Source organism: Phacochoerus africanus, chromosome 11, assembly GCF_016906955.1.
Source record: "Phacochoerus africanus isolate WHEZ1 chromosome 11, ROS_Pafr_v1, whole genome shotgun sequence".
NCBI classification, from domain to species: domain Eukaryota; kingdom Metazoa; phylum Chordata; class Mammalia; order Artiodactyla; family Suidae; genus Phacochoerus; species Phacochoerus africanus.
The window spans coordinates 116,273,046-116,299,172 of NC_062554.1; the positions used below are offsets into that span (position 1 = coordinate 116,273,046).

General features: G+C 40.9%; 1 protein-coding gene across 9 annotated transcripts in view; it reads left to right on the plus strand.

Moving 5' to 3' along the window:
* RABGAP1L (RAB GTPase activating protein 1 like) overlaps nt 1-26,127 on the plus strand; it is a 651,588-nt gene that overhangs the window by 591,078 nt on the left and 34,383 nt on the right. For all 9 annotated transcript variants that reach the window (XM_047753890.1, XM_047753891.1, XM_047753893.1 and 6 more), the window contains one exon: nt 26,027-26,119. In XM_047753890.1, coding sequence (XP_047609846.1) covers nt 26,027-26,119 — 93 coding nt within the window. The remainder of the gene's footprint in view (nt 1-26,026; nt 26,120-26,127) is intronic.

A 26,127-nucleotide genomic window follows, 5' to 3' on the forward strand; every position in this document is an offset into this window, starting at 1 on the left:
ATCGAACCCACAACCTCACGGTTCTAGTCAGATTCTTTTCTGCTGTGCCACAATGGGAACTCCATCAACCCCACTTTTAAAGCAGGGAGATAAAGCAAGCAATGTAGGTGTTTTTCATGCCTAATGTTGTTTATTCCCGGGATATTTCACAATATGCTTGTACCTCCTCTGGTCAAGGTTCTAGGTAGTGGGAAAGAAAGTGTCCAGTGAAACTCAGTACTTTCTTATGTGATGAACATTTCACATTTCTTCTAAAGGAGAAAGGTGATGGGATGACTTTTGCACTGTATTTTAAGAATAAAATTCAGAATCCCTAGTGCTAATGGTAAGACTGATATTCTCATACTCTGGTTCTAAGCCTGGCTTTGGATTCTCTGAATAAGGGAAGTCATTTCTTATGGCTTCTAACAGTTAATGCTTTTTTCGCTGATCCTCTTTCAGGGATTTTCTTTGAGCAGCTTTTCAAGCTTAATAGAAGCCAGTGCTTTGAGCCAAATCAAAGCTTCCTTCAGCCCTGGCAAGACGTATATATTTAAAAAAAAAAAAAATTCAGGAAGACAGCTCTTGTCATGTGTTTTACTCAGCTATACTGAACCAAAATTAGCTGTCTCAGCCAATTGGAGTATTTATGAGGGACGGAGGAAGGCAGGGAGTTTTTGTATCTGGGTAACATATATAGCTCTTTGCCTAAAGTTGTGAGAGATTCTGATTAATTGGTAATCTGTAGTCATCTCAGGTTGTTATAAAATAAACTTATAGTACTTTAGATGTGCATTTACTACTCACTATCAGTCCCCGAGGCACTGTATAAAGCAAAAAAGGTGACTCTATTATACCAGAATAGTATTTAACTTAAAAAACCCATGTAAATGTATTGTTTCTGATTACTTCTCGGTGGAGCCTGCAATCAGGTGGCAGAAATACCACATGAAAAACTACACGTTTTTCATCTGCCTCCGTTTTTGTGTCCAGGTGTATGCAGATTTTTAGATGTTCCTTCTTGCTATTCAGTTAAGACTTAAATTATAAGTCAGCATTCCTGAGACCAGTCATGGTTCTTTGGTGTGTGGTTATTTACCAGTCCAGTGCAGTTCTGAGCTATCCACACTCAAATTCTACTATTCAGCGTGCTCTGCATAATAGAAGAGTAGCCTGACAGAATTAGTAAACTAGAAAGGACCCAGAGAATGCATCAGGTATGTCTCCTTTCTCCAGGTAGGATTATATCAGAACCACTCTGGAAGGTCAGTCCTTTTAAAATTTCAAAGAGAGATATTTATCCATTTATTTCAAAGAATTGTTTAAAGATGAACTCCGAGCCAGACCCTGTGTTCAGCCTCTGTCTTTAGACACCTTCAGTCTGGCATGGTTGCTCAGTCTTTCTTTAACTGTCATAACCTTGATACTTTTGAAGTGTACAAGCGTAATTACGTAGTAGAATGCCTCTCAGTTTGATTGTGTCTGGTGGCTCTGATGGTTCCTCATGATTAGATTTAGGGAGTGCACTTTGACCAGACTATCATAGAGGTGGTGCTCCATTTTTCTCATTGTGTTTGTTCTATCAGATTTTGACCTGTGCCATTACTGGTGATGTTCATTTTGACCATTTGCCTAACAGTGGTTCCTGCCAGCAACTTTGTGTAAAGTTGCTTTTTTCCCCTGCATAACTAATAATATTTTTTAATGGGGAGGGATTTGAAATTGTGTAAATATCCCATTCCTAATCAAACCTTAAATTTATTTAACTTATATCTATATGGACTTGTGATTTCCTATTTAGTATTCTATTTTGTTACCGTCATTATTTTTTTAATGCTCATATTACCCCCTTTGTGGCCACTGGGAGCTCCTCCAAGATGACTTCTCTGTCCCTTTGACAAATTCCCGTTACTCTCTAGAGCATAACGTGCTTTTGAAACCGCAAGGTATTCCGGGCTCTTCTTGTGCTTTCCAGGCTCTAGCCTTGAAATCAGGTATTTATTTAAGTAGTGCTGGTTCACTTTAGTAGAGAATGATATTTAGAAACCGAGATCTTTGCAGTAGATATGCTCATCAAAGAGGTATCGTTACAGAGTTCCCATTGTGGCTCAGTGGTAACAAACCCAACTAGTTAGTATCCATGAGGATAGGGATTCAGTCCCTGGCCTTGCTCAGTGGGTTAAGGATGAGGCGTTGCCATCAGCTGCAGTGTAGGTTGCAGACGCAGCTCAGATCTGGTGTTGCTATGGCTGTGGTGTAGGCTAGCAGCTACAGCTCTGATTCGATCCCCAGCGTGGGAACAGAGGTATCACTGCTTCTAGGCCCCCTCAACAGACACAACTAGGGAATATGTACACATGCACATGCAACTACATTTCTCTAACTGTGTACCCCAAAACTCTGACTTTGGACCTCTACTTCCAACCCAGCACTACAGGGCTCATTCTAGTTTTCTCTCTTTCCATTATTATAATTACTTTCTCCGACACTGAGAGATCTGGATCTCTAACTTATTCCATGAGTCCCCTTGTATGCACAAGTCTGTCTTTTCTGCCTTGTGTGAATGTCTTCCTCACTCCACTGGGGCTCTGACCCCCCAAGTCAGATTGCACCTCTCCGGTGGACATCTTCCACTTGGGCTACAACACATCCCTGCCTGGCTCCCTCTCTGTGTAAGCTCTCTTCACCCTTCAAGGACACTCATGTCCCACACAGGGCCATCCTCTTGCATGGTTACCCTTCTCACTTCGCTTGGGCCCAGTCTACCTGCTCAAAGCCACCCTGAACTCTCTTTTCATCAGTTGGATACAAAAGGAAATTGGATAACTGATGAGAACTCAAGAATTTGCCCCAAAGAGAGCAGACTAGAGCAGAGGTCCTCCAAGTGTGTTCTCTAGACCAGGAGCATCAGCATCACTTGGGAACTACTTAGATGTGCAAAATTTCCTTAGACCTGCTGAATCAGAGGCTCTGGGATTAGGGCCCCATAAGGTGAGCTTTAACAAGCCCTCCAGGAGGTTCTGATGCTCACTGGTGTTTGAGGCCCACTGCCCCAGGGAAGATAGATTATCTTCTTTGGTTATCACTTGCCTAATGAAGACTGCCGGGTTGTCGGGTGTGCCTGGGCATGGTTTTTAGGGTTTTGGAGGCGTTGCAGCATTTATGGGCTTGCATCTGGGTGAGAATGGAGCTTCTATCCAGTTCAATTCGCCGTCTGTGCTAAGCCCAGTCCTCTAGGGGAAATTATAAAATTGTCAAAGAATTAAACCTTGTTTTGTCTTTTTGGTTTAGAAGCCTTTTTATTAAAGCCTAACAGAAACACTTAAAGCAGGGATCAGGAATGGTAGCAGCAATACCAAAGCAATGGAGTTTGTAGGTTTTTTTTTTTTAATTTTTTAAGGTTACTTAACATATAAGAACATACAATGAATGAACTATTACTCTCCTGTACTAGCTCCGTTTTCTGCAGTCATCAAAAATACGCTTACACAATCCTTGTGCACTGTTGGTGTTATCACTATGAAAATATCTTTTTCTCTTGAATGGCATGAAAAAGTAAGCCCCCCAAAATTTATATTTATACTAATAGAGAACAAAGCATAGCCAGTTCAATATTTTGACCTTCGCCTCAAATGGATTATCAGAGAATCTGTTCTTTGCTTAGATTCCTGGACCAGATATATTCTGTATCCTTTAGCTTTTCTGTCAGCAAAAGGGGATAATTATAACAGTACCTGAGTTAAAAATACTTTCAATTCATATTAAAGATTCCCTTAAGTTAAAACTTACTCCCTTCTTAAAAGGTGACTCATATTTCTGATTTTTAATTTTCTTGGTTCTCAAAGAAGGCCTTTATTACTAATTTTTTCACAAACTATTTATAAATGTTTCTGGGTTCTCTATTCTCAGTTCAAGTGAATAATTGTTTTGAAAATATCTAAGTATAATATTTTTGATTTTTTTTTTCCAGACTAGAAACAACATAAATACATACCCATTCAAATTTACAAAGTCTAGGAGATAAAGTAAATCACTTAATATGAACTTGGGCTTAATTTTGTCTGGTGTTCACATATTGGCATTTATGAATAATCTCTTGACAAGGTATGATAAGAAATCATTAGCATTTAGAAAGGAAATTTGAGAAACCTGATATTTCAAAGTTTGATACATAATTTTAAATTCAACATTTTTGTGAGATTCTCCTAAGAACCATGACCCTGTAATATTTTATAATTTTGCAAAAATCCTGATTATCAGCGTGTGCCCTGTGTAGCTGAGGAAGAAACAAGTTTATGAGCCCAGTCTTTTCAGGGTCCTGATTTCAACCTAACTTTGTTTCTGGCTGGAAAATGTTTCCAAAAAGAAATCCAGCCATTAATGCTGATGGTAGTATTTAAGAAGACTTGACGGCCAAGGAAATTATGGGTTTGATCAAGAAATGAGCAATTTGGATCAAGTTAAAGCATGCTTTAACTTGTCAAATTTCATAGTATGAACCTGTGTCACAGTATAGTTTACACAGGCAGCAAAGTGCTTCATAAAACTATCTTAACTGTTATATTAGTAAAAATTTGCTTAAAAGAACAATGCAAGTTCCCTTGTGGTGCAGCAGGTTAAAGGTCCAGCGTTGCCATGGCTGTGGGACAGATCACAACTGAAGCGTGGGGTTGATACCTAGCCCAGGAACTTCCACAAAGAAAAAAGTATTTGCAGAGAACTGGATGGTGCCAGAATTTATCAATAACTTTGGTTCCATATTTATAGATTCACCTTGTGTCACTTTCATTTTTTCAACTATTATAACCTGCATTTTATAGCTTAAGTCATATGTTACATTATAAATGATTTTTTTTTTCTTTCTTTCTTTTTTTTCTTTTTAGGGCTACACCCTCGGCCTATGGAAGTTCCCAGGCTAGGGGCTGAATGGGAGCTGCAGCTGCTGGCCTACGCCATAGCCACAGCAAACCAGATCCTTAACCCACTGAGCAAGGCCATGGATCAAACCTACATCCTCATGGATCCTAGTTAGGTTGCTTACCACTGAGCCACGATGGAAACTCCTATAAATGATATTTATAAAGTCTCAGGGCATCGCTCATGGACATCAAGGTCTATAGCAGTGAGGGATGGGCAAGGAGAGTGCCATGTTTTTGTTTGTTTGCTTTGCTCTTGGGAGCCGCACCTGCAGCATATGTAAGTTCCCAGGCTGGGGGTCACATTGGAGCTGAAGTTACCAGCCTATGCCGCAGCCATGGCAACACCAGATCCTTAACTTAGGGAGTGAGGCCATGACAGGAACTCCCCATTTTTTTCCTAAAGTTAATTTGAAATAGTAATATTTCATTTAAAAATTAGATACCTGGGAGTTCCCGTCGTGGCTCAGTGGTTAACGAATCTGACTAGGAACCATGAGGTTGCGGGTTCGATCCCTGGCCTTGCTCAGTGGGTTAAGGGTCCGGCATTGCCATGAGCTGTGGTGTAGATCCCGTATTGCTGTGGCTCTGGTGTAGGCCGGCGGCTGCAGTTCCGATTCAGCCCCTAACCTGGGAACCTCCATATGCCGCAGGAGCGGCCCAAGAAATGGCAAAAAAAATAAAAATAAAAAATAAAAGTAAATAAATTAGATACCTGGCAGTTAGAAACTGTCTTATTCATAAATATTGATATTACCAGTCCCTGGAGTTAGATCATAGGTTCTCAATACGTACTATTTCATGTAAACAGAATTAGACTTCCATTGAATCAACAAGGAAAACCAGATATCCTAACTTGGAGCTCCTCCATAGTTTAGTCTTAAATTCTTGTTGTGGAAATACCACCTTGGAGGTGGTGGTAAGAATAAGAAGCCCATCTAGGCCCCCAAAAATCTGTTCTAATATTCCTACTTATCTTGTTGGTTAATACTTTTAACATCATGCTGTTGAATCCCATTAGATGAGGTTCACATTTTTGTATTTGCCTGAGGCATGTGTGAATAGAAGCCAAGTTATAGGGAACGATTTGGAATAACAACCTCTCCAAAAAGAGTGAAAAAGTACCTCAGAGATAAAATTGAGTTACCGACATATAAAACAAAAAGAATTATTTTTATGTCTTTCTCAACCTTCACCAATGTTTAAAAGGATTGCATTCATTTCAAATTATTGAAGAGAGTGTTTCCCCTTGAGCCAAAAGTTTATAACACAGATTTCCATCCATAAGTCACATCTATTCTAAAGCCCTTGGATGTAAAGGGGAAATGAATAGTCTTTAACAAGTTCTGGCCTGTCCTTTTCAATTACAGTAGTGGAAAAAAAAACAATGGGTTTACCTCTCCATTTGAACTCCAACCAAGGTGATTTGGATATAATACTGTATGTTTATAGAATTCTTTACAAATGCTTGTGTCTAGATCTCCCACCAACTTCATTAGACTCGGTGTTCCAGTCTAGGTGTAGTTGACAGTCTTCCCATAGTTTCTGGTGATAAAATATGATTAAATCCTTTTAAAAAATTAAATTAGATCCCCCTCCCCCTCTCTCTCCTTTTCTGTGTCCTCCCTCCGTTTAATTGTTTCCTCCATACCTTTCCACGTCTGCCGTCTGGAGGAGTTTATGACATCGATGACGTGGTGAAAACACTCTTCCTTTCTCTGCATATCCTGTCGCAGTCATTTATTTTAAAGATGATATATGATATTGGAATCATGAAAGACAGCAACAGACTAAGCCTCAAAAGATCCCATTGAGTGTTCTTCCTCATGCTTGTTATGTAGTCACTTTCCCCCTTGAAAATTATTACAGTGGGGAATTTATTAGGGAAAACATCATTTAAAAATTTTAACAGCTGCTATAAACTGTCATTTGCAGCTCTCAGCTGACATTCAAACAGCTGCAGTCTGTGAGTGAGTTTTTGCTTTCAGCTGCCAGAGGTCTTTCAATTCCTGTTCCCATGGAAATGAGGAGGGCTAGATGGGTGGAAAGGAAGTGAGGGTTGAAATATACATTTCCCCATACCGTATTTTTCTTGCCTCCTCACAGTTTCCGTGGAAATGGGAACATAAAGGCCATTCCACTCCAAGCTTTGGAGGAACAATCATTCATTGTAAATAGCAATAGATGGACCTTAAACAGGCAAGGAAAAAAACTCACTAATCTCATGGCCTTTCCTTTATCTGTGTGGCCAAGCCTAATTGCAAATATATTCTTATTTGATCTACTCTGCACATAAAAATGATTTGATTAGCTTTTAGAAAATTACTTTGATCTTACCTTTTTTCAAAAGGAGAATCGTCTTAGACCTACTCTTATTGATGGTCAAATATATATATATGTTCAGCATTTAGTATGCATGATGTTTTTACTTTCTTTTTATGTCTTTCCCTCCAAGATTAAATAAATGAATTTCAATTTAGGAAACAGCATATGATTGCATAGCCTAAAAAAGCCTCCTCAAATAGTCTCATTCTTATGCACTCCTTTAAAGAAATTGCCCCACAGAGCAAAGGTAATTATTGGCTCTGTCAAACATATCAAGGAAAACTGCCATTTTTAATTGGTTATCACAGTCTTCTCATTTTAGGTAACAAAAATATCCTATGTTAAGCAGATTTCTGTGTCTTTCTACTTATCAACTCTGTGTCATCACATATCTCCTGTAATACTCATACTCAAGGAAAATATATGGGCATAGTCTTCATCTGTCATTTTTTATTCCAATATTTTAACTGCTTAGCAAAATCCATTTGAACCATGAGACATTAAGAATATACTTAACTGAACAAATCTGCATTAGGCATCCACTGAATATTCAGCTTTGTGTTAGATTAAAGCAGGCGATACCTGTTTAAATAAGGCAGGGTTGATTTTTGTTGTGGTGGTTGTTTTGCCTTAAGGCATCCTAATTGAGTTAAGAAAACTCATACCCCATCATAGCCATATGTGGTTATTATATGAGTGGTATAGACTAATTCTAAAGAAGTTTAAGGAGGAGAGGAATCACTTGGTCTAATAACCAAAATAACTCAGAAAGACTTGCTTTAAAGACCTCTTTTATTGGTTTTAATGGTCCTTTCTTTCCATTTCTACTATCACTTTTTTAACAAAGACCTTTTCTCCTAAACTATTTTCATCATTTACTAAATATTCTTTCAGTTTCCACCTATTCCTTTTCTTTATCCGCCCAGAAAGGGGATAAGTTTAGCATATATGCCTTTTCCAGATCAACATTCCTACCAGCACAGTTGTGATCTTTCTGTTGCCCTATTTGAAAACCTTAGTGATTTCTTATCATTACTGGGACAAAAACCTTTTTTTGAAAAAGGGATAGTTATGGAGTTCCCATTGTGGCTCAGTGGGTTAAGAACCCAACTAGTATTCATGAGGATGTGGGTTTGATCCCTGGTCGTGGTCAGTGAGTTAAGGATCTGGTGTGGCTGCAGACTACCTCATAGGTCACAGACGCAGCTCAGATCCAGCATTGCTGTGGCTGTGGCATGGTCTGGCAGCTATAGCTCCAATTTGACCCCTAGCCTGGGAACTTCTGTATGCTTCAGGTGTAGCTGTAAAAGGAAAAAAAAAAAAAAGTTCTAATGCCAGATATTCAACCTTCTAGAACCTATTAGCTACCAAAACAATAAAAAATTTAGTCTTTTATGTTCTTTCATGTTCTATATGGCTTCACATATCCAGAATGGATGCAAACATCTGTTAAAACTGTGTACCTGGTTTTTATTTGAGAAAACATGATCACTGAATTAGCAACTACCAAAATAGGTTCACACTTTCATCAATTTGGTGATGACCTAGATCTTCTAATAATCTGGCCGCAGTGTATTCTTCCAGCCTGTTCTGCAGGTGCCATAGACCAGGCACCCTGCTCCCAACCCAGACAAATATAACTGCCCGGCACAGTCAGTAGGCCCATGTTTTTAGCCCGGTGACTTTGCTTACAACATTTTCTTTCTGCTCCTTTATGGAGTGAGGAAAGAAAGAAGCTGTAATAAACTGTTTCCTCCTTGTCTCGCCCCTCTCTGTGGCTCTTACAGTCCTACCCTACTGTTTTACTCTCTGCAGTTTACATTAGGATGCTAAAACCTACACAGTGTGATATAATATGTGTTAGTTTTAGTCTATACCTTGGACTTGACTAATATTTGAAGCACCCTGATATGGAAATCCACAGTCTGTGGGTAATTGGCTGGCATTGGAAAGACCCTAGTCAGGAGACAATGGCTATAAATTTAACCTATTTATATGTAAATATACACTAAAGGGTTTTCTAATTACCATAAAGGACGTCAAGTAATTTTAAATATGGTTGGCTAGAAATACTGTATAGGCCCGACTAGTCTTGCATGGAGGGCCTATAAGATTCTGGCAAGGCAGCAGTCTAACACCTGCAGGATGGCACCTGCAGCTGAACATGCTGAGCTTGTAGGCTACTCCCTAACAAATGATGCTTCCTGCCTGGTAGAAAGGTAGTGAGGAGGAGACTTATGGCCATGCTTATCTCCAGTCCTTGGAGGATATTAATATCTACCAAACTACCAGAAAAAGAAAATGATGATGATAATGACGATGGTGATGAAAAGAAAAATCCTGACATGTGCAAATGTCCAATAGCAAAAGCTCCCTCCAAGACCATTCTTGCTTACATGCTAACTCCCTTTTAAAGTCTGTCCTAAATTTCTTCGTGGATTTGTGAAAACATTCTTGTCTAAACCAAAATAGCATGATGCTCATATTTCTATAATGGCATTGATCAGATTCTGTAGTTTATTGTAAGTTTCTTAATGAAAGAGTCATGTCATAGCTATCTCTGCATCCCATGTAGCATCTGGCATAGTGCCTTGTACAGTAGATGTTTGTTGAATCAATGAGCACATATGTGCACTTCCCAATTCTGTAAGGAGTGGATCCGGCATTGGGTTATGGGGGCACTGAGAGCCAATGTCTGGTTCCTGGAGTTCCACTAATTCATTGTTCTGAGTTCTCAAGGAGTAAGTAGTAATGGTCCATAACTCTGTCGGCTCTAGTGGGCCACTGGTACAAAGCATCAGGGCTGTCATCGGTCGCAGAGGAATGTGGCATTGTCTATGTCGTCTTCAGGAATCCCTACCTAAATGTATCTCACGTTGCTGTTTCTGACAACTCTGGCTCTAGTGAATAAAGATGGAGAAATATTTAAGAAAATTGTTTTTCTTGTTCTCTATCTTTTGGCCAATTTGAGACAATATATATAGCTAATTGAGTACATAAAAAGGTTAAAGTGATAGCACAAGACCAGAGAGAAAAAATTTTAAAAGAATAAGGTATAGATTGTTAAAACAAGCAAACTAGAACAATGTTAATAAAATGATGGAATCATATATAGTAGTTTAGAGCAAGGACTTTGGGTCTGGGCTGTTTGGATTGGACTAAATCCCCACCTTGCTAGCTCGGTGACACTGAGCAGGTTATTTAGCTTTCTGGCTCTCTGTTTCCTCCTCTGTAAAGTGAGGACAATTATAGCACCTGCGTCATAGATGTGAGGCTAAATAAATTAATACACGTAAAGCATATAGCATTCAGGGCCCGCTGTATAAGAGAGTGCTGGGTGTGGGTGCTATTTCCACGATGATGTGGCCAAACCATTGCTCTAAAGGCAGAGGAATGCTAATTTCAGTCTTTTTGAAGTCCTTCTGTCTGGGTTTTTACACTCTCCACCTCAAATGAGTAATCTTCATGCCTTGAATCTCTCACAAATTGGTGCTTATACTCTCTTGTGGAATTTACTACATTCTAGACCCTAAATTATAGAATTATTTGTAAGCTGCTTAAAAGCGAAGACTGCCGTCTTTGTCTTCCTCTTAGCACCCAGAAGAGTGCTTTCATAACAGCCTGGCTTACACAATAGCTCTTTAGTAACTGTTTGTGGGACTGTGAAGGTGACATTAGGAGGCTGGTCTGTGAGCTGGGTCCCTGGAGGCCCTGTCCCTCGGGCTGGTCCCCGTGTACCTCTCCTACCTCTTCAGCCTCAGCTAGCCATCTCTCTCCCCACGGTGCTCCATCTGCCTTTAGTCCCTCCAGCTGCATCCCTCTTCCCAGAGCCGGCTTCATGGGCATGTGACCTGCGTGACTGCATTTGGTGCAATGCTCTCCTGTTGTGTTGAAATTCTCACTTTTTGAACAAGGGGCCTTGATTTTCATTTTGTGTTAGTCCTGGCAAATTATATAGCCGGACTTGCTCTTCCCCACTGGTGCCCGTCGTTCCCTTTGCTGGGAGTACTCTCCCTCCCTTCTCTTCACTGGCTCAGCTTCATTGTCATTCCTGCAAGAAGCAATCAAAATTAGAGCCCTGTGCTCTGTTATCCCTCCACCTTCTCCCTAACAGCACTCACCTTACTTTGTAGGTGCATATTTATTATTTAAGACTGCCTCCCCGCCAGACTAAGCCTCTTGAGGGGCCATACGTGTGTGTTTATTCATTTATTTAATATTTTTTATTTTTGCTTTTTAGGGCCTCACCCATAACATATGGAAGTTCCTAGACTAGGGATAGAATTGGAGCTGCCACTGCCAGCCTACACCACAAGTCACAGCCACCCAGGATCCAAGCCATGTCTGTGACCTACACCACAGCTCATGGCAATGCTGGATCCTTAACCCACTGAGCGAGGCCAGGGATCAAACCCGAATCCTTGTGTTCAGGTTCACTCTAGTTGGGTTTGTTACTGTTGAACCACAATGGAAACGCTGATTTTTTTAAAAGCAAAGGAGGGATGCATTTTTCTTCCTGTGTTAAAAAGTTGATGTGTAAAGATGGCAATTCAAAACAATAGGTCCCTACTGTATAGCACAGGGAACTATATTCAGTATCCTGTAATAAGTCATAATGGAAAAAAAAACCATAGCCCTGCACTCATCTCACAGTTTAATACTGTTGCTAATGACTTCCAACCAGTTGGACTTACTCACTACCTTTATTTTTTTATTTTATTTATTTATTTATTTTTGTCTTTTTGCCATTTCTTGGGCCGCTCCCGTGGCATATGGAGGTTCCCAGGCTAGGGGTCCAATCGGAGCTGTAGTCACTGGCCTACATCAGAGCCACAGCAACTCGGGATCCAAGCCATGTCTGTGACCCACACCACAGCTCACAGCAACGCCAGATCCTTATCCCACTGAGCAAGGCCAGGGATCAAACCCTCAACCTCATGGTTCCTAGTCAGATTCGTTAACCACTGAGCCACGACGGGAACTCCTACTCACTACCTTTAAAGGTGATGAATGCAGTATTCTCTTTCTTTCCCACTACTTTCCTTTTCAGATAGTCTGGTATAGTGAAGGTGAGTCTCTCTGAAGAATAGAATTACTCAAGACTGTTTCATACAGCCACTGTTTGGTCTATTCGTTTTGAGTTAAATTTCTTACAGCATAAGTATCTATAACCTTCTGCCTACTTTGAATATTTTTAGCAAGATATATATATTAATGTTTGGCCTAACTGCCAATGACAACTGACATAAAAGCACTGCTTCAGGATTCTCAGCGTCCTGCAGTGCCAAGGCCAGCACTATCCTAATGAACGTGGCATTTGATGGTAATAAAGAACAGTGGCCTCCTTAGCTCTCCTGTCATTCTTCCCCTCCCGTCTCACTGTCTCGTTTTAAATAAGCTTAATTAGCTCACTCTGGATGCAGAGCTGTGTCAGCTTTCTGTGGCTCAGTTTGTAGACTATATCTGCTTATCCTACTCCCTGGAATCAGACCAATACCATTCAACATGTGACCACATTTCGTGTGTTATATACCATCTTACAGTCTTAATTTTTACTTATTTATTTATTTGTCTTTTTAGGGCCACACTCATGGCATATGGAAGTTCCCAGGCCAGGGGTCGAATTGGAGCTGTAGCCACTGGCCTGTACCACAGCCACAGCAACCTGGAATCCGAGCCATGTCTGTGACCTGCACCACAGCCCACGGCAATGCCAGATCCTAACCCTCTGAGCAAGGCCAGGAATCAAACCTGCGTCCTCATCGATACCAGTTAGATTCATTTCCGGTGGGCCACACAGGAGCTCCCTACTCTTAATTTTTAGCACTTGGTCATCATTCTTTTATTTTCCAAACACTGTAATAAACATTTTAAGTGTTGCATTTCTAACCAAAAAACTCATTTACTGCTGCAATATGTTACATGAGATATTATAGTGGCTTTTGAGCACCTCGCATCAGAAGAAATAAAAGCATCCAATATGGTATACTGACTTAAGATATCATTGCTTTTTAATTTTTACAGAGAGAAAACAATTTTCATAGTTTAGCCTAAAATGGAGGTTAACCAAAATTGTGAGATAAGGATTTGTGTTGCTTGAAAGAAGAACAGGCAAAATGTCTTTTTTTTTTCTCCTCGAAGTATAAAGAAACTGAGAAAAAAGATTTAAAAACCAGGAGAAGGAATTGCTGTAACCCAGTTGCAACAGCTGCATGTGGGTGAAAAAAAGAACCCAGCATTTTTGGTACAAATCAGCACGTGAAATGGGGGGGGGGAGGGAACAGAAAGAATCAAGGAAATATAAGAAACAATACACAGAGAAAGGCATTCTCACTGAAGCTGTAGGCCTCAAAAAATGTTCCATCTAAGCTCCATCCCGTTCCAACACTTTAAGTTAATTTGCTTTAAGCTATAAATCTCCCAGGTGTTTTATGCCTCCATTCATTTTTTTTTTTTTTCCACAAGGCTGGGCAAGGAGGAAAATACATCATTTCAATCTGTTCCCTCTTGAGACTTTATGGAATTTTAAGCAGGCTTCTCCCAGAGTTAAACTCCTGGTTCAGTCACCTCGGGGTCTATTTGACCTTCCCTTTTTTTTTATAGCTTGCCCAGAAAGTTCAGGGTGAAGGTGTTTATATTCCTCTGAGCCCCCGCTTTGTACTATGTAAGATGGCAGATATCCTGGGCTCATCATCTCCCAGTCAGATGTTAAAGTGTCTCCATTATCCTGCAGTTGATTTGCTCAGTTAGTTGCGGCAGGCGACGGAGGCAGTTTAGCAAGGGTCCTGGGGTTGAGAGCTCTGGGTGCTGAATAGATGACAGGCATGTAACCTACCCCAGGGAAGGTTTTCCCATTGGTATCAAAAAGGTCTGTGGGGAGTTCCCGTCGTGGCGCAGTGGTTAACGAATCCGACTAGGAACCATGAGGTTGCGGGTTCGGTCCCTGCCCTTGCTCAGTGGGTTAACGATCCGGCGTTGCCGTGAGCTGTGGTGTAGGTTGCAGACGCGGCTCGGATCCCGCGTTGCTGTGGCTCTGGCGTAGACCGGTGGCTACAGCTCCGATTCAACCCCTAGCCTGGGAACCTCCATATGCCGAGGGAGCGGCCCAAGAAATAGCAACAACAACAATAACAACAACAACAACAACAACAACAAAAAAGGTCTCTGGGGCCAGTCATTGCTGTGGTCCTTGGGCATGTCACATAGTCTTCTCAGTGTACTCATTTTGTAGAATGGGCATGGTAAACCCAGCTCAACTCTGTAAGACTTCAGTAATATGAAATATGTTAAATGCTTAAGCCCAGGGCCAGGGCATGCATTATGTGCTCCATAGAAGGAGACATGGTCATAGGGATTGCTAATTGTGTTATACCCTCATTTTAAAAATTAATAATTCAGGCTCTGAGTAAAAGCTTTAAATGATCTGCTTCTATAATTACATAGCTACTATTTGACAGAGCAAGTTTTCAAGTTTAACCCCGAAACCACCCTACATACAACAGTGGACAGAAACTCTATTGCTTAAATAATTGTTCTTGAAGCATATGGGTTTTCCCTTGTTTAAAACTTGATTTTCACTGAGAACTATGTCTAGATACTTACTTCTCAGCACAACAATGGCAGAAAAAATTATGTTTACATGTATGTGTAACTGGGTCCCTATGTTGTACAGTGGAAAAAAAGACAATTAAAAAAAAAAAAACTTGATTTTATCCTCAGATCCAAACTGTTTATAGAATAAATTCTTGAAATATTTTAGAACATTAAAAATATCAGTTTTTCTTGACGTTATTGTAATTACTCTCTCCTCAAGTTTATTTATGAATCGGTTGTTTGAAACTCAGGATCGTGTTCCCTGGTGGCCTCTCAGGTTAAGGATTCAGCATTGTCACTGGGTGGGTATCCCCTTAGAAACTGACAACTGTATTCTCAGGCCAGATCATAAACGCCTCTCCAGCCTGTTTGCCACCCTTCCCTTTCTAGCACTTGATGTTCCTTCCAGTGGTTTTCAAGTGGACAGTCTATCAGAATTGCTGGAGAAGCTTTATAAAAATAGAGGTGCTCGACCACCCCTCTGACTTTCGAATTAGAATCTTACGGTGAATGTGCTGGTTCCGCCCCAGCAGGAGCCACAGCAGGCTGGGAGTCCTGAGACTGTGCAGAATGCCCTGTGTCAAAGTAACTAAAAAGAAACAGTTCATCCAGTGTGGCTGGAGTAGAGACTGGTTGTCAGAAAACTTTTGATGGGGCATCCCTGTCAGCAAGAGTCACTTAAGCATATACCTCCTGTATACATCTGTCCATTTTGTAGTAAATTATGTACCTGTAATTTGATAAATGAGGCATACATAGGGACATTTTTTAAAAGTTGAGGTGAAAAATAAAACAAATAAAACCCAAAATTCTAATAATCGCCTTTTGCCTTTTCTGTTTGTTGGGTCCTTTTATGTACCCCTTGGATGGGTGAATCCCACTTTTGTAAAATATAGGCAAAGAAAGTAAGGGGAGACATAGATTGAAACCACATCCTTTAGAACCAGCAGAACTTTGTCAGGTATTTCTCTCCTTAGCCTAAGCACAACAAGAGGCAAATTCTTCCTGAAAAATTTAGGAAGGGGAATGACATCCGATGTACATCCTAAAAAAAAAGTTGATCCCCTTTGGGAGTAGAGCAAGCATGGATTGGCATGGAGACCAGCGTGGGGGTTACTGCACTAATGAGAGGCGATTATGGCTTGAACTAGGGCAGCGCCAGTAAGGGTCAAAAGAAGGCAAGCTAGAGATACATTTGGAGGCCTGCGCTGTAGAACCTAGTGATTGATTTCATGATCGTTGATGGGGGAGAGGTCAAAGGTGACTTCTAGGTTTCCAGCATGAGCACCCGGATGTAAGATGAACCCTGGGAGAACAAGTTGGGGGGTAGGGTGAGGTCATGTGTCCAGGTTTAAAATGCCTCAAATGTGAAACATCCAAAAGATGATATGAAATTTGCAGTTGGATATGTAGGTTGAGCTCCGTAGAAGTCCTGGGCTGGAAACTGTAAATCTAAGAGTTGTCAAAACATAGATAATAAAAAATTACTCTACCTCCAGATATTATTTATTGATAGGAAAGCTCTAGCGCAGAAGTGCCAAGGAGTTCTATAAAAATAGTATACAAGGTTAGATTTATAGGCCTGGAGATGAGGAATTAGAATTGAACAGATAAGCAGTTTCTATAAAATGCAAGCATCTTCTAAAGTTGCTATAGCCTTGCGACCAGACAGCTTATATTAGAATGTGGTAAAGAAAGTGGAAATCAATATTTCAGAAGCTTTCCTAGATACCTTGATGAACATACTACATTCAGGGGTGAACCCTGAATGTTGGAAAGTGACTCACATCATACAATAATTCATGAATGAGGATGGGAACCTGTCAGAGATGTGTGCACCATTAGGCTTGATTAAATGGGGAAACCGAGCATGCCAGATGAAATGAAAGAGCAACACTGTAGACTGATGCGTGGATTCGGGGCAAGAATCCCTAGGAGTTTGATGTCTGTGAGCCTTGGGAGTTCCTCACCCCCTTAAACCATGATGTTCCTTAAGTATTGGAATACAACTGATATTGCTAGAGGCTCAGGGTGGGGTGAAATGGGTGAAGAGGGTCAGAAGATACGAACCTCCAGTTGTAATTAAACAAGTCATGGGATAGAATGTACAGCATGGTGACTACAGTTAATAGGACTGTATTCTAGGGAGTTCCCTTTGTGGCATAGCAGAAACGAATCCAACTAGTATCCATGAGGATGAGGGTGTGATCCTAGCCTAGCTCAGTGGGTTAAGGATCTGGCATTGCCATAAGCTGTGGTGTAGATCAAAGATGCAGCTCAGATCCCACATTGCTGTGACTGTGGCTGTGGCTGGCAGCTGTAGCTCTGATTTGACCTGGGAACTTCCATGTGTTGCAGGTGTGGCCCCAAAAAGCAAAAAAAAAAGAAAAAAAAACAAGACCAAAAAACCCCAACAAACAAACAACCTATTCCATATTTGAAAGTTACTAAGAGAGTAGACCTTAAAAGTTCTCATCACAGAGTTCCCACTGTGGCATAGCGGGTTAAGAACCTGACTACAGTGGCTCCGCTCATTATGGAGGTGTGGGTTTGATCACTGGCCCAGCACAATGGGTTAAAGGATTTGCATTGCTGCAGCTTTGGTATACGTTGCAGCTGTGGCTTGGATTCGATCCCTGGCCCAGGAACTTCCACAGACCATAATGGAGATGGATGTTAACTAGACTTTTGTGGTGATCATTTCCCAATATATACAAATATCAAATCAATAGGTCGTACATCTGAAACTGATCATATGGCAGTTATATCTCAATAAAAAGAATATAATGAATAATCATAAATGATTCTTATGTTCTCTGAAGGTCTTTCCCTCTGGATCCTGGGGTAAAATTGGCTTTGTTCTTCCTCCTTCTTGTGCTAAAATCGCAAAAAGAGAGTAGCTTGGGAGTTCTCGTTGTGGTGCCGTGGAAATGAATCCAGCTAGTATCCATGAGGGATGAGGGTTCGATCCCTGGTCTCACTCAGTGGGTTAAGGATCCAGTGTTGCCATGAGCTGTAATGTGGGTCGCAAAATCGACTGGGATCCTGCGTTGCTGTGGCTGTGGTGGACCAGCAGCTGCAGCTCCAATTCAACCCCTGGCCTGGGAACTTCCATGTGCTATGGGGAAAGCCTTAAAAAGTACCTTCTTTTGCTAAACACTATGAAGAGAGTTAAGTGAAGTCCATAGGACATGGTCCGTCTTCCTAGATATCATCTCCTCTCAATTCCTTCCGTCGTTTTCATTCCAAGTCCTTTAGGCTGCTGCAAAATGACTATGAGCATTTCAGTTGCCACTGATCCACTTTCTGTGGACAGATCTTGACAGGTCCTTGCAGAAATGACTCTGAATTGAAAACTCTCAGCCTGTAGCCCTCCCTCCCCGTCACTAAGAAATGTGATGCTATACTTCTTATCTGTTTTTCTTCTGTCCAGTGACTAATGTATTAAATTGGGGTCATTTATATTTATCCTAAGAAGTTACCTGAAGTGAGCACGAATAGTACATAATGCTTAGTCCCTTTGGCCTGTTAATTTTTTAAGCACCCAGACCTCTGACCATCAGGAAAACATTAACCAGATCTCATCAGCCTTTTTTTGGGGGGGGGGGCTCTTTTTAGGGCTGCACCCATGGTGTATGGAGGTTCTCAGGATAGCTGTTGAATCAGAGCTACAGGTCTACACCACAGCCACAGCAACACCAGACCTGAGCCGCATCCACAACCTATGCCGAAGCTTGAGGCAATGCTAGCTCCTTAACCCATTGAGCAAGACCAGGGATTGAACCCACATCCTCATGGATATTAGTTGGGTTCTTAACCCAATGAACCACAACAAGAACTCCTTTTTCTATTTTTTTTTCAGCCTTTTTTGTTGTTGTTGTTAAATAGTGACTTACATTGCCAGCATTTGCATCTATCGGTAAATATTTTTGTATCATTTATTTCTGAAATAGAGAAGCAAATTCCTCAAGCCCTCAATAAATAGCTCTTACAAGTGATTGGCCCCTTGTTAAAATTTAGCACACGGGAAGTGCAGTATTTTTATTTTTTTATTTTTATTTTTTATTACTCAAATGAATTTATCACATCTGTAGTTGTATAATGATCATAACAATCCAGTTTCACAGGATTTCCATCCCTTAACCCAAGCACATCCCCTCACCCCCCAAATTGTCTCCTCCAGAGACCATAAGTTTTTCAGTGTCTGTGAGTCAGTATCTGTTCTGCAAAGAAGTTCCGTCTGTCCTTTTTTCAGATTCCACGTCAGTGAAAGCATTTGATGTTGGTGTCTCATTGTATGGCTGACTTTACTTAGCATGATAATTTCTAGATCCATCCATGTTGCAAAAAATGCTGGTATTTCATTCATTTTAATTGCTGAGTAATATTCCATTGTGTATATGTACCACATCTTCTGGATCCACTCCTCTGTCGATGGACATTTAAGTTGTTTCCATGTCTTGGCTATTGCAAATAGTGCTGCAATGAACATTGGAGTACATGTGTCTTTGTGAGTTGTGGTTTTCTCTGGATAGATGCCTAGGAGTGGGATTGCTGGATCAAATGGTAGTTCTATGTTTAGTTTTCTGAGTCATCTCCATACTGTTTTCCACAGTGGTTGCACCAATTTCCAATCCCACCAACAGTGTACCGGGGTTCCTTTTTCTCCACACCCTCTCCAGCACTTATTGCTTGTAGACTTTTGGATGATGGCCATTCTGGCTGGTGTAAGGTGGTACTTCGTAGTGGTTTTCATTTGCATCTCTCTAATAATGAGTGATGTTGGACATCTTTTCATGTGTTTTTTGGCCATCTGTATGTCTTTGGAGAATTGTCTGTTTAGGTCTTCTGCCCATTTTTTGATGGGGTTGTTTGTTTGTTTTTTAGTATGGAGCTGCAGAAGGTGTTTATAAATTTTGGAGCTTAATCCCTTTTCAGTGGATTCACTTGTAAAGATTTTCTCCCATTCTGTGGGTTGTCTTTTCATTTTGTTTAGGGTTTCCTTTGCTGTGCAGAAACTTTGAAGTTTGATTAGGTCCCATTTGTTTATTTTTGTTTTTATTGTCAATACTCTAAGAGGTGGATCTGAGAAGATGTTGCTGTTGTTTATGTCAGAGAGTGTTTGGCCTATGTTTTCCTCTAAGAGTTTTATGGTGGGGAAGTGCAGTATTTTTAATTGGGCAACCGAGTTTATAGTCATGATGAAAACCCTCCCCTCTGAGGCACTCTCCCCTCAACCCATCAGATTTCTTCTTGATCACCCTTGTACCTTTTATGAACATCTGCTATTGCACTTATGAAACTAAATGGTAATTAGACACATAACTGGCACTACATCTAGACTCTCAGCTCCTTGAGGAGCTTTGCCTTGATCATCTGGTCCCAGGCAGGAGATCAAAGTGGTTGAAGAGGGCAGCCTCTGAAGACAGATGGCCAGGATTCCATTTCTGACTCTGTTTACCAGCTGTAAGATCTTGGGCACGTTACCTCTCTTCAGTTTTCCTGTTTGTAAAATCCAAGTAAGACTTAACTCAGAGTTGTTGGGAGGCTTAAATATAAAATTTTCTAAATTACAGCTTTAAAACTGTTAGAAAGTTCTTTGACATGATGGCATTTCATGTTTTCCTTAGTGCCATTTAACCGCTGATCAAAAACAGAGCAGAACAAGCAGACAGCAGTGCTGAAAACCTCGTGTGCTCGGTTAGTCATCCTTTGTCTTCATTGACAGTGTTTAGCGCAGTGGTTTTCAGTAGGAATCCCACTTCCCAAGCATCTACCCTTCATGCATCCCATCCCCCAGTGCCCTCAGCTTTCTGTTCAGAAAGGTGTGTGCACGGTATCCTCATTGTCACAATGACTGGAGGGCATCACTAACCGCTCATGGGTGAAATGACAAATGGGCCAGGAATGCTAGGGGCTCAGAAATGGGAAGAGAAGTCTAACACAACTGTAAATCATTCCACCCCAGATGCCAAGAGCATCCCCACCTTGAGAAGCACTAGTGGCACCAAGATTTTCTCTAGTTGAATTCAAAACCAACTTTTCATAAAATTGATATACTGCTTTAGAAGATCAGCATATGCCAAAGATCATTTCATAAATTCTACAAAGTATAGACCAGGTTGGAAAATCTCCTCACGTGTATTCAGCTGTGTTGTGTCATTTCCCTCCTTTCTATGTATCAGTTTTCCTTAAGTTACTGTAATAGGCATATTCCAGATTTGTGATTTAAGGGTTTATTATTCTGTTGATTATTACTCAAGATTTAAGATCTGTTCTAGGGAGTTCCCATCGCAGTGCAGTGGTTAACGAATCTGACTAGGAACCATGAGGTTGCAGGTTTGATCCCTGGCCTTGCTCAGTGGGTTAAGGATCTGGCGTTGCCGTGAGCTGTGGTGTAGGTCACAGACGTGGCTCGGATCCCAAGTTGCTGTGGCTCTGACATAGGCCAGTGGCTATAGCTCTGATTTGACCCCTAGCCTGGGAACCTCCATATGCCGCGGGAGCGGCCCTAGAAAAAGCAGAAAGACACACACACACACAAAAAAAAAATCTGTTCTAAGGCATCTGAATTCCTTAAATGTAGGAAAATCACATTTGATAATCAGGAAACCTAACCAAATCATATATGTAAGAGAAGAGATATATTTCATTAGAAATTACACATGAAATTCAAGTATTAACAAGGAGTATTCAAAATAATGTAGTGAAGGTAAAAATATGAAATAAGGTAATAACCCAGGAGGGTATAATAATTAATGAGATAAAAGATTATTTAGATGAATTCATCTAAAAATTAATTGATATACAACACCATGTATGTGTATATATATTCATTTTATCAGAGTCATGTGTACAAACAGGAAATAAATGTTTTAAATGCAGAGAGAAAGCATGGGAAACAAAGAAAGTGATAAGCAGACAGTAGTCCCCCCTTATCTGTGATTTCACTTTCCAAGGTTTCAGTTATTGTCAGTTAACTGTAGTCTGAAAATATTAAATGGACAATTCCATAAACAAGCAATTAATATGTTTTAAGTTTCAAGTTGTTCTGAATAGGGTTATGAGATCTTACACCATCCTGCCCCAGTCCGCTCAGGATGGGAATCATCCCTTTGTCCAGCGTATCCACACTCCCTGCATGTGCTACCCTTGCAGGAGTCACTTAGTGGCCCCCTCGGTTATCAGAGCCACTGTCGTGTTACCACAGTGCTTGTGTTCCAGTGACCCTTTTTTTTTTTTTTTCTTTTTTGTCTTTTTGCCATTTCTTGGGCCGCTCCCAGGGCACATGAAGGTTCCGAGGCTAGGGGTCGAATCGGAGCTGGAGCTACCAGCCTCTGCCAGAGCCACAGCAACACTGGATCTGAGCCGCGTCTGCAACCTACACCACAGCTCACGGCAACACCAGATCCTTAACCCACTGAGCAAGGCCAGGGATCGAACCCACAACCTCATGGTTCCTAGTCGGATTCGTTAACCACTGAGCCACGACGGGAACTCCTCGAGTGACCCTTTTATTACAGCATGTTATAATTGTTCTGTATTATTACTAGTTATTGTTGTTAATCTCTTCCTGTGCCTAACTTATAAATTAAATCCTATCCTGGGTATGTATGTATAAGAAAAAATGGAGTGTATGTCGGGTTTGGTACTATCTGTGGTTATAGGCATCCACTGAAGTTTTGGAAGGTCCCCCGTGGATAAGAGGGGCCTACCGTATTCCTTTTCAGTCTTCCCCTCCTCTCCCCAGCTGAAGCCAGCCTGACTGACACTGCGAAAGAGTAAAGCAAATTAGTAATTACAGTCATCCCTCGATAGCCTCAGAGAATTGGTTCTAGGACACCCCCCACCCCGACCCCGGCAGATTCCAAAATCCATAGATGCTCAAGTTCCTTGTATAAAATTGCATAGCGTTTTCCTATAACTTATTTACACCCTCTCTTATACCTTTTTTTCCTTTTTTATGGCCACACCCGCAGCACATGGAAGTTCCCGGGTCAGGGATCTAATCCTGGCTGCAGCTATGACCTGTGTTGCAGCTGTGGCAATGCCGGATCCTTTTACCCCACTGTGTAGGGCTGGGGATTGAACCCACAGTGCTGCTGAGACAAAGCCAGATGCCTAACTCACTGCCACAGCGGAAATTCCCCTCTCATATACTTTAAATCTCATTCTTCAAATCCACACTTACATTTAATTTATTTAACTTAAAGGGAGAAATACCTCTACTGCTCTTGAGGTAATAGATTGTTTAAATTCTAATAACTTTTAATGACTTTCTGTTCTTTTAATTAAAACTACATACTAAAGAGATTTTTCTTTTCCTTTCTTTGATAAGAAAAATTTCAAGCTCAGTATTTCATTCCCTAAAATAAAATCAGTTTTCTTCCTGAAATACAGTTTTAAAAACCATAGCAGTCTGTATTCTTGGATTATCTCGTAAATAACAAGAGTTTCCCATCAGGTCTTCCTCTTCCTCCACCTTTTTCCCCCCTTTCACTTTGTGCCAATCACAGGCGGATGCTCAGTATCACCCCATAGCACAAGATAAATAAGCTTGGGAGGTTTCCTAGCAACATATTGTTCTGGGAACCTGCTCTGTTTCTCTGAACAAGATGAAGCCAAACATCCTAGAATCTCAACCAGATGGGAAAGGATTATCTTATTTGGGGGTGTTAATACATTTCCTAAAATTTCACCCTGAAATGAACCTCTTAACATAAGTAACAAGACTGACATTTAAAAGGACACTCTTACATGTTAAAAAAAAAAAAAACTCTCAGTAATAATTCCAGTTTTAAAAATACAATTTTAGTTCCCATAAGGGCTCAGCAGTTAGCGAACCCAGCAGTCAGCATCCATGAGGATGTGGCTTTGATCCCTGGCCTCACTCAGTGGATTAAGGATCCGGCGTTGCCATGAGCTGTGGTTTAGGTTCCAGATGCAGCTCGGATCCCGTGGTGCTGTGGCTCTGGAATAGGCCGGCAGCTACAGCTCCAATTTGACCCCTAGCCTGGGAACTTCCATATTCCGCGGGTACAGCCCTAAAAGACAAAAAATAATAATAAAATAAAAATGCAATTTTAGAGGAGATTCTCTAGAGACAAGCTTACATGATGTAATTCAGTCATTGGTGAATGGATCCATTCTAGAACCATGTAGAAAATCCTTCTGCATAGGACTGATGTTCAGCCTGGTACCCACTGGTACCAGTATTCAGCTACAGAAATACTGAAATATTGCCCTTCCTTCTCATTTGTGCAGTAAGTGGCTGCTAGAGTAGGCTCCCTCCTCCTAGGAATGCACGTGGAACCCCTGTCACTGCCTAAAACTCTGAGACTTCGTCCCTTTTCTCCTCAGCTTCAGGGCTACTTCAGTGCTAGGGATTTGCCACTCCATCTTGAGCGTCTGTGGTTTTCAGAGTATATGATGAATACAGAGAAAAGAAAACTAGAGGAAATCCCACTCCCCCAAAGTCCAGGAAAATAATGTTGTTGCTATTTTGTTAGCATATGAGCATGTGTATTTTCCTTGTTTGTCGAAGATATTGAGGCCACGCCGTTGGCAGGTGGTATTTTTCTCTCTCTTGCCCTCTCATTGGTCACTGTATACTGCTGAAGGTCTCTGGGGATGGAGCAGTAAAGAAAGGATTAGAGTTCTCATGGCAGAATTCAGCAGTGGTTTGGCCACTCAATTATATGCTGGAAAATGTCCTTCCTTCTTATCTGATGGAGTGGGCATCTCCCCCTCAGCCAGATAAATATGGTCATCATGTGGCCGTTGAGTGACTTACACAACCTAACAGATTTGGACTGTGTGAAATTTCCCAGCTGTGGTGAGAAGCAGATAATGCCAGGGCTTCTCAGTGCTCCTGGATGGGAAGAACAAAATAATTAGAATAAGCTGGGGAATGACACCTGGTGTCTTTTCTTTTTATTTAAATAATTCACTGGTCAGATTCAAGAGAATTGAAAGTATCCACATCCCAGAAAACCATAAGATAGTTTTATTTTCATTCTGATGCTTTCCTTCCTCTCTCTCTCACACACACTCACTCATACATGTTTTCCAAGTATCATATTTTGAACTCTACATGGAACAGTCTGTTGAGGGCCTCCTATGGGCCAATCACTTTGTTAGGCATCGTGAGGGACACAGAGGGACATCAATACATGGTCTTTCCCTTCAGTGAGTCCCCAAGAATTGAAGTCTAAAGGAATTATACCATTTTTTAAAATTATTATTTTTGTTTGTTTGCTTCTTAGGGCCATACCTGTGACATATGGAGGTTTCCAGGCTAGGGGTTCAATAGGAGCTACAGCAACACCAGATCCAAGCCGCATCTGAGACCTACACCACAGCTCACGGCAACACCAGATCCTTAACCCACTGAGCAAGGCCAGGGATTGAACTCACAACCTCATGGTTCCTAGTCAGATTTGTTTCTGCTGAGCCACGATGAGAACTCTGAATTATATCATTTTGACTCTCCAGGAAAAGCCTAAATGTAGACTTAATCTGTTATGTAGAACATAAAATAGATTGTAATGGGTTAATTTTAATGAACATTTTCTAGAAACACAGTTTAAGAAAATTCCATGCATCAGGCATTGTTTTCAATACTTTATGTCATAAAATTCTCCTGACAACCATTATGAAATAGAAATTTGCTTGCCTACTGATTTTAGAATCTGCTTTCTCCTTGGTGTATGAGCTCTATTAAAAATTTTTTTTGTTGCTCAATCTTTTATGAAATAGTAATTCTCATTTTTAACATGGTGGAAGAGTGAATTTTACTTAAAATTAGGCAGTTGCCAGAATTACTAGCACTCTTAAATACATTAACAAGAAAAAGTGGTGATATATCAGCACTTATAGAACAGAGATGGATAAAGGACAGTTCATTTTGGTAAATAAAGTTTTGCTGGAACACGACAACACTCATTCGATCGTGTATCAGTTATGGCGGCTTTTCTGCAATAACAGCAGTGGAGTTGTGACCTAGCCTCTCTGGTCCCCAAAGGCTAAAATACATGCTATCTGGACCTTTACAGAAAAAGTTTGCAGACCCTACTTTAGAATCTAGATTCTCTCCTCCTGCATGGAGTTGGGTGCTCCCCTTTGGAATGCCAAAGACTTCATGGGAAACACACCAGAAAATGTTTTCCTGAGTGATCTCCTTGTCTAATGTGCTTTCTCTCTAATCCCCACAGGTACCGACCAAGAAGCTAAAGAAATATGAGAAAGAATATCAGACAATGCGAGAGAGTCAGCTGCAGCAGGAAGACCCCATGGATAGATACAAGGTATGGGA